Here is a 9,102-nt window from a genome sequence, read left to right as displayed (position 1 = left end):
AACATGCTCCAAAACAACTCTCAATGTCTGCTCTCTGAAGCTTTATCACTCTTGTGTGAAAGCCTCCTCCATAGACACTTCTCCTTTGTCTATCATCTCAGCAATAAGGAGTGCTCGAAGCTTTGCAAATGGTTGTGAGAAGCATCTGTTACGCACTCTGGATTTCTTGACACCATCTGAGGAGTGAGGAATCAATGATAACTGAGAACCTCCCTTGGTCCTTTTCCTCTTCTTTCCCCCAGACTTATCTGATCGTGTGGTGGTGCCTCCATCAAAAATATTTCTACACACTTCATATTCTTTCTGCTCTGATACCCGATGGGTGTCGATCGATGTTAAGGTGGTAGTGTCGATCGATGCCGGTTTGTTGGTGTCGTTCGATGGTATCCGGTCGGTGGCGATCGATGCTGCTTCTGTTTGGCTCTTATCGACTTCATCTCTCAATCGCAACTCTCTTTGAGAAGCTTCTACATGCTGATGATCATCCAGTACCTCAATGTAAGAACATAACTGCATACTTCTATCAGGTGGAATAGGAGATTCAGCTTCAAATACAGCGCATGGAACCACAATCTTCACAGGATCATGTATCCTCTTCACTATTTTGTGAAATCCAGCAGCTTTTTCTGTCCCGATAGGTGGTTTCTGCTGTTTAGGGACGGCAAGGTGTGAGGCCTTAGACATGTACATCCTTTCCTAAACTAGTTCTAGCTCGGCTATGTATCCTGGCATTACATCCAACCATGGGTGTCGATCGATAGAATCGGGTGGGTGTAGCTCGATGCTATCTGGTGGGTGGCGATCGATGATGTAGGGCGGGCATTGATCAACGATGTGGGGTAGTTGTCGATCGATCTCATCAGGTTGGTGTCGATCGATGGTAGCCCTTGACGAAGTCTCCAGATCTTTTCTAGTAGTGTTCTGTTCATCATCAAGCTTCTGCTCTGGGTCAAGCCATTCCTCCAGCTCTAAAAAGTCTTCCATAGTGACTCCCCTATCAGAATCCAAATATTCAAGCGTTTCTCCTTCCTCTAGTTCCAAGAATTCTTCTAGCTCCAAGAAATCTTCCATGGTGATTTCTATGTCCACATCTGAGGTAAGATAACATCTTGATCCATCTATGCTCTCCGATGTCGAGTCTGCAATGTCATGAGGACAACTCGAACTTTCAGGGATTTTAGTAGGTGTCAATCGGCAACAAGGGTTTCTGTCGATCGATGCTCAGATGGTGTTGTCGATCGTTTCTTAGGTCGTATTGTCGATGGACGTTGAGGTCGTGCCGGTTGTCGATGTTGAGGTCGTGCCGGTTGTCGACATTGATGTCAAACCGTCGATCGACGTTGAAGTCGTACCGTCAGTCGACGTTGGGGTCGTACCGTCGGTCGACGTTGAGGTTGTTCCGTTGGTCGACGTTGAGGTCGAACAGTCGATCGATGTTGAAGTCGTACCGTCAGTCGACGTTGAAGTCGTACCGTCAGTCAACGTTGAAGTTGTACCGTCAGTCGACGTTGAGGTCGTACCGTCGGTCGTACTGTCGATCGATGATGGGCTCGTATCACTAATATCGGCTTCTTCTACTCAGCTCAGCTCTCCAGATACATGTTGTTCATCACTCTTTACCATATATCTCCTCGTAGATTCCATCTCAATCTCTAGATTTGCTGCAGCATCACAGAAAAATTTGTTGAGGAAGGCATCTCTCATGTCATTCCAGGTAGTGAGAGATCCTGGTGGTAGCTTCTTGAACCAGTGAGTTGCATATCCAGTAAGAGAGTATGGGAAGAGTTTGCAGAAGTAGTGATCTTCAAAGACTCCATTGAAGATAAACAATACCAATTCCTCAATCATGTTGATGTGATCCATTGCTTGCTCGTGAGGAAAGCCATGAAAGGGACCATGTTCCATAAGAGTTATGTATATAGGTTTCAGCTCAAAGTCCTCCCTCTCAGCAATACTTGGCATGAGTACCTTGACCTTCTCTGCCTTCTAGCAAGTAATGTCGATCGATGGCGTTGTGTTTCTGTCGATCGATTTCTTGTTCACTTTGTCGATCGCTGTTGCTTTGAGGGTGTCGATCGATACTTCCCTCGTAGACTTACGGATCGCGTATAAACCAGCAGGCTCCTTCTTTGAAGGACCTAGAAATCCTCTATTCATTGTTGTTCCCCGGACTGAGATGTATGTGCCTGAAACATAAGAAAACATTTTATGAGTTTTTCGAACAATAGTAAAACCTAGACTAAATCTAACTGAACAAGATCTAATGACGATCAAAGCTCCCCGGCAACGGTGCCAAATTTGATATCACTCAAATTACCCTAAGGAGTGATTTATACTCTCTCAAATAAGAGGCCGAGTTGTAGTACTTAGGGATCGAATCCACAGGGAGCTAGGGAACACAATAGATCTAATAGTTATATGATTAAGCTAGGCTGATAGGTTATAAAGCAGTAAATATAATAAATTGCAGGGGCGAAAAAATAGTTGTTCTTATGGGACCCAGAGTTGTTTGGTTGAAGGATGGTTGCTAGATCTAGGGTTTCTATTCAGGTAATCAGGATTATAATCCTATAGATGCCTAACAAGTTGTATGCATGATATTATAGAGCTCAACACTTATAAACAAAACGATCGGCTCTTGCTTTCTAGGTTTGTTTATTGACCAGATATAAGTGTCAATCGATGATTCTATATGAATATCGATTGATACACTTGTTGTACCGTCGATCGATTATTCGATTAGAATATCGATCGACGCGTTTAGTCAAGCTTTACAAGCGGGTTGAATTATGCTCACTAGGCCTCCTAGATCAGCTCTCGCCTTACTCTAGCAATCCTAGCTCAATTAGGATGGATTGAGGGTGAGATGCAAGTGATGACTTGAGTCTACAACTCCTAGGTCAAGTTCTAGCTAGCTAAACTAGAAACATGCTTTAATGACAATCCTATGATGAATATCACAACTTAGAAATCTATTGTTGGGGCTAATCCCTCATGACCTATCTGAACCCTAAACCTAACAGGTGGATCTATTGAGGCATGAAGTTTGTCACAGAAATCAGAGATGAATAGATATAAAATTGCAATATATATAAAAACCAAAACCAATGGAGTTCCAGGAGGACTCTGAAGGAGTTCCATGAGGGCTCTGAAGGAGTTCCTCCCTTGTCTCCTAACTAAGAGAAAGAATATAATAAAGCTTAAAGAATGCGTAGCCGTCAACAATGGCTTAGAAAATACATAAATAGGGTTTTAGGTCGTCCAAGGGTATTCTTGTATTTTGTGGTTGCTTCTGGGCTTCAGTCGGCATATAATATGCTCAGCCCATATTCTGGCATCACCTTCGATCGACACCAAGGGTGCACAGTCGATCGACAGTCTTTCATCTTCGACAGCTTCCTCTCGCGAGGCAGAGTGACCACTCTTCAGTAAAACGGGCATAACATCTGCTACAAGATGCTGATTGACCTCAAACCGGCGGCATTGGAAAACTAACTCAAATCTATATCTTCTGTGGAAAGATGGGCTAAATCTAACGGTGGTAATGTCTCCATCCATAGCTAAACATCTGGCGCGTCAATGCAGCTCTGCATTCAAAAAGCTCCAAAAGACACCAAAATCACCACTTTCCTCCAAATCGTCTATGAACCTCTAAATACTCTAAATAAACTCTATATAGTAGTAAATATATATTAAAACACTTATAAACCATGGCTAAAAGTGAATAAAATCAATGGCCTATCATTAATCACTGTGAAAAATATTTATAAACCCTAGTTTCCGGGTATTCTTATAATCAACGGATCTAATTCTATCAGCTTCCGCCACATCATAAATCATGCTCCACTTACTATTATCATCATGATTAGTGATGAATGAATCTTACTAACAAAATATTTATTGGCCTCTTATAGCCTATTAAGTAAAACCCAAAATAGCCCAACAAAGATCCTAACTAACTATATCATCTTTTTTTTATGCAACTGACTACATCTTCCAAAAAACTGAATTAACTCAAAATTATACAAGTCTTCACATACATAGAACGAACCAAGATCCTAACTGACTATATCATCCTTTTTTATGTAACTCATTATATCATCCAAAAAACTAAATTAACAAAAAATTATACAAAATCTTCACACACAGAAATTTACATTACATAAATATTTAACAAGTACATAATGTAGATACAAACAATTATAAGCAGTTTTTGCCAATAAAAGATAAGTAAAAACTAAGTTTGTGTATCATGAGCATGTATGGTCAGTGTACATCTGTAGACGCGTACATATTAATGAGAGCAAGCGCGTTGCTAGTCATCCGAGAAACCTTAATAACATGTCCCCTAACCAAATCTTTCACTGCCGCTTTGGCTCCAGCGCTTTGACCGAAACCATCCATACATGTATCATCATTGGTGAGAGCTGCACTGACCCATGTCTTAACGTCCGACATAACCATCTCAAATTTCGAACTATCCTTGTGGTTAATCGAATCCAGCTCTCTCAACGAATCTTGGAGCTCACTCACTGAGTCTCCAATCTCCTCTAGGCAATCAGCAACCGCACCCGCTTCAAAACGTGTTAGCCCGTTTCCGCTATGAGGAATGTTCTTGATGTATTTAGTTGCGGATTTAGCGAAAAAGACGGTGAGATTGAGGGCGGTGACGGTGAGCTTTTGAGGGTTGGACTCGATAGTTAAGGCGTAAGGAGATAGAGAAATGTAGCAAAGGATTTTGTATAGTGTGAGATTGCATGATTTTTTATGTAATCTAAGTTGGTATGATTTGAGAATTTTGATTGATGAGGATGTGATGAAGAGAAGAAGAGCAATGGAGAGAAAAAGATTTGGATTTGAGATAAGATTTTCATCTTTTTTGAAAGAGAAGAATGGACCGAGGTGATACTTGAGTGTACTATATATATATATTATTTTTTTAGAACACACAATGAGATATTTTTTTTTTTTTGAACATGAGATATATATATATATATATATATATGATACATATAACTTGTAAAAAGAAAATTAGTTGAGTATATTAAATTATTAATAACTCAATCATTCATATCCAACAATAACTTATTTGATTGAAGCTGAGGTTTTTGGTGGGAAAGCTTACGAATTCTCCTTTATTGTATGCTACTTATGTCATATATATTATTAAATATATTTTCTGTATTGCTAAAAAAATAAAAATATATTTTCTGTATTGCTAAAACAATCAAAATATATCTATTTTCTCCTTTAAACTGGATAGCATGGATTGCCATATTTTAAAGAATAGAACTAGAATAGAATCTGCGCCCATGCGCTGCTAAGTTTCATTTAAACATTTATTTTGTTCTATAGATTGTTTCAGTTTGTCTTTTCTATCTTTTAGAATGATCGTAGTTCGTCACTGGGATCTGAAAGCCGAATATAAGTCATTGTATATGAAGTGTCAACCAAAAGTCAAGACCAGCTCTAACTCTAAATGAGTCATCTTGAACTATTAATCTTAATCTTAATTTTCCATCTAGTTTTAAATGGTTTGAGATCCTTTAGAAATATTCCATATAATAAAATTTAAATGATTTAGATGAACTCGTGTTTGATAGTTCAAAATTAAAATATAACATTTGAAGTCCAAAATATGACACTAATTTAACAGATTATATATATTTTAATTTTTAATTTCATATACAAATGAATATTTTTTTTTTAAAGTATAACAAAATATTTTTGAATTTTATTTTCAAAAAGAAATTAATTTCAATTTCAATTATCAGTAAAATATAATTAAAATATTTTAAGTGATTTTAATTTTAATTTTTAAATCAAAACTGAATTAATTTTAATTTTTAATTATATTTTAATGATAATCAGAATTTAAATTAAATAATTACGAAAAAATTGTAAATATTTTTTAAAAGATTTTGTTATAACAACTTTATAAGGAAAGTTGTTTATTTGTATTTCAAATAAAATATTAAAATATGAAAAGATATTGTAATTAAATTGTATGTAATTTGATAAATCTTTTAAGGAATGGTCCAAATAAAAAATCATATATAAAAAAGTCATAAACTCTAATTTAATTGATTAGATAAATCGATATGATAAATATTCTAGGAAAACGATACATAGAATAAAGTAAATTTATTAATTAAAGTTTCCATTCATGTATTTGTCTCGTGGATTATTTTGATGTGACTAGTCTCGTCAAACTTTAAATATGAAACCTTTTTGGAGTTCAAATAAATGACTCCGGTCTCCAAAATGACTTAAGAATGTTATGAATTACTTATAGTTATATTCGGATCTACTATGTATCACAATATAGTAAATATGTTTAGTTTAGTCATCATACACACCATTTAACTCATATTGCCACATGTTATTCAAAAGAAAAAACAAGCATATTGAGGTAATAAAGATAGGAAAAAAGTTTGCTAGCTACACAAAGTTTACTATAATATGGTGGAAACCATCTGATATATCCAAATATGTCAATAACTACACGACGTTTATGTTAATACATGCCACATATACAACAAATCATTTAATATGTTAACAAGATCATAATAAGGTTTAATTGATTTTAAGATAAATTAATGGGGTTATTATGTAATATTCTAAAGTAAACCCCAAATAACAAAGGAAAACCCGACCCGACCCGACTCAACTCCGTTAAACCGAGAAGACTATCCCTAAATTGATTTCAGAAAGAAAGACAGAGAGAAAGAGAGATGGAATTGGGTGGAGGATCGAGCAATAATCTAAAGAACAAGGCAACTGAAGGCACTGTGCTTTGTTACTGTGGGTTTCCGGCCAAGATAGCTCAAGCTTGGACAGACAAGAATCCGGGTCGAAGGTTCTATGGGTGTGAACGATACAAGGTATACGATAAGTGTGAATCATGTATATATTCGCATGGAGTTCCTTGGGAAGTTTTTAATTTTGTTTTTGTGTTAGAGAGGAGGTGAATGCAAAATATTTCAATGGTTTGATGAGTGAGAAGCTTTTGGATGGCAAAAGAAAGCTTTGATTGAAGCTAGAAACGAAATTCGCGAGAAGAACAAGATTATTACAGAATTGATGAAGGCCATTTCAAAGCTTCGAAGTGATTTGGTCAAAAAAGAAGAGGCGAAAGAAGACATCATTAACGCTTTTCTCAAACTCTGAAGTTGTTATTGGAAGGAATGCTCAAGACATGATCCACTACAAGAAAATAGCTCTATTGCAATAATGATTTATTGTTGCAATATGCTCATATATTGTTGCAAATATGAAATTGCAATAAATTGTGACAAATTTTAACTTCCTAATGTTTGAATGTTGCAAATTCGTGTTTATTGCATATACGTAGCAAAATTAACAACAAATTAAAATGTTGCTATTATGTCATATTATTGCAACAATTTTTTTTAGCAATTTTGTTGTATATTTACAACGTATTTTGTAACCATATATGGTGGCAAGTCATTGCTACGTAAAATATATAGCAAACAACATTGCAAATTTGCATTTTTTATTTTTGAAATTTAGTAATATTAATGCAACAAAATATATAGAAAAATTTTTTTGGTACAATTGCAACGTATGGTTGCAATTTAAAATTGTTACAAAATTTGCTATATAAAAGATATAGCAATTGTTGTTGCAAATTTTCCTATTATTACTTTTTTTTTTACAATGAACGGCTATTCTATTACTCAAACTTGAGGTAGTCTGGGTAACCAAACCGGAATAGAACAACCAATAAAATAAAGTTCCCTATGAAAAGACCTAGCAGTCTTAGCTAGAGAATCAGAAATCTGATTTTGCGTGCGTGGAACATAGGTGATCTTGAAATCCGGGAAACAGATCTGCAGAATCTCAATCCTTTCTAATCCTATAATTACTTTAAATAATACATTTGGTGCAAAAAATTTGACGGTGAATACTATATGGTTAACAATTAACATTAATAGATATCTACTATGTTGCATAGATTAATTGTTTAGTATTCTTTTATAAGAAATATTAGATGTGTTATTTAGTTTTACGTTATATTTATTTTATAATAAAAAAGTCAAATGACCAATTTTATTTAATAAATTAAAATATTTAAAAAATTCAACAAAATGCATTAATAGAGAAAACAAGCAATAATTTAAAACTAGAAAAAAAAACTAATAAAACCTTACAAAAATAACAAAAGCAGCCAATTTAAACATGGTTGTTGACACCGGTGGATAGAATAGCTGGACAAAGAATCGCAATCATTTTCTCCAAGCCGTCAAGTTTGCTCAGCCTTTCTTTGATATCTTCATTTTCTTGAGAAATGTCTTGTACCTTTTTCTTGAACTCATCATTTTCTAAGTTGCTTTCAATGGTGACTGGCTTTTTACCATTGAGTGAAACCTCACTAAGAAGAGCTCCAAGACCAAACACACGACCTATTGTTGAATCAACCAACTGTAGAATATAATATATGTAAGACAAAAAAAAAAATCTGTGAAGAAATCTAGGAAAATAAAAAGATTTTTAGAATTGTTGCATTACCTTCAAATACATTTGATTCTTTTTCTCAGAAGTTAGCTCTTCTGTGATTAGGATATCATCTTCAAGCATATGATCAGCTACATTTTTTTTCAAATCTTTCACTAATTAGCCTTGCCCTTTCATCCACAAATGACCCGTCTGATTTCTTGTGTCTCACGAAGAACACCAATGTAATATGCATCTCCGTTCTTTTCTTTCTACAAAAGAGAAACGTTAGAAAATAATATTTAAAGTAGTACATATGAAAACAAGTGTCTTACCAATATATCTGCAACCCTAGCATATGAACGTGAGCCAGCTCGGTGTTTATGAGGTCCCAGCTCGATTCGATCTGACATTCGACTCTTAGAAGCTTTTTTACTTTTTTCCTTAGCTTTATCTGTTCCCCAGTAGGCAACCAAGTCTTTCTTTTACTCGGCTGATCATATCGATCAGTTTAGTTGCAGCACATTTGCAAAACATCTTTCGCACCTCAGATTCAATCAAGTGATTCCAAAAGAATTTGCTCTGAAAATATATATTTTTTAAAGTAAGAGCGCTATACATAAAACTTAAGTGATATGGCATAAG

General features: G+C 35.3%; 1 protein-coding gene across 1 annotated transcript; it reads right to left on the bottom strand.

The window, feature by feature from the left end:
* Positions 1-4,146: 4,146 nt before the first annotated feature.
* Positions 4,147-8,601, bottom strand: LOC106338425 (21 kDa protein-like). Its single transcript, XM_013777404.1, has 3 exons — positions 8,533-8,601; positions 8,217-8,445; positions 4,147-4,874 (listed from the first exon to the last, which is right to left on the bottom strand). The coding sequence occupies exons 1-3, from the start codon at positions 8,599-8,601 to the stop codon at positions 4,267-4,269; spliced, it is 906 nt and encodes a 301-aa protein (XP_013632858.1). The 3' UTR covers positions 4,147-4,266.
* Positions 8,602-9,102: the final 501 nt, after the last annotated feature.

This window comes from Brassica oleracea, chromosome C4 (genome assembly GCF_000695525.1).
Source record: "Brassica oleracea var. oleracea cultivar TO1000 chromosome C4, BOL, whole genome shotgun sequence".
NCBI classification, from domain to species: Eukaryota; Viridiplantae; Streptophyta; class Magnoliopsida; order Brassicales; family Brassicaceae; genus Brassica; species Brassica oleracea.
The sequence above is the reverse complement of the archived record's forward strand: the minus strand, read 5'-3'. Positions and strand labels throughout refer to the sequence as shown.

What these genes read in the sequence shown, in the direction of transcription:
- LOC106338425 (XM_013777404.1), bottom strand. Translation starts at nt 8,601, where the DNA reads ATGCTTGAAGATGATATCCTAATCACAGAAGAGCTAACTTCTGAGAAA. An exon ending in AGAATCAAATGTATTTGAAG is followed by an intron (nt 8,446 to 8,532) that starts GTAATGCAACAA and finishes TATATTCTACAG; the next exon opens with TTGGTTGATTCAACAATAGG. An exon ending in TCCAGCTATTCTATCCACCG is followed by an intron (nt 4,875 to 8,216) that starts GTGTCAACAACC and finishes CTTTCAAAAAAG; the next exon opens with ATGAAAATCTTATCTCAAAT.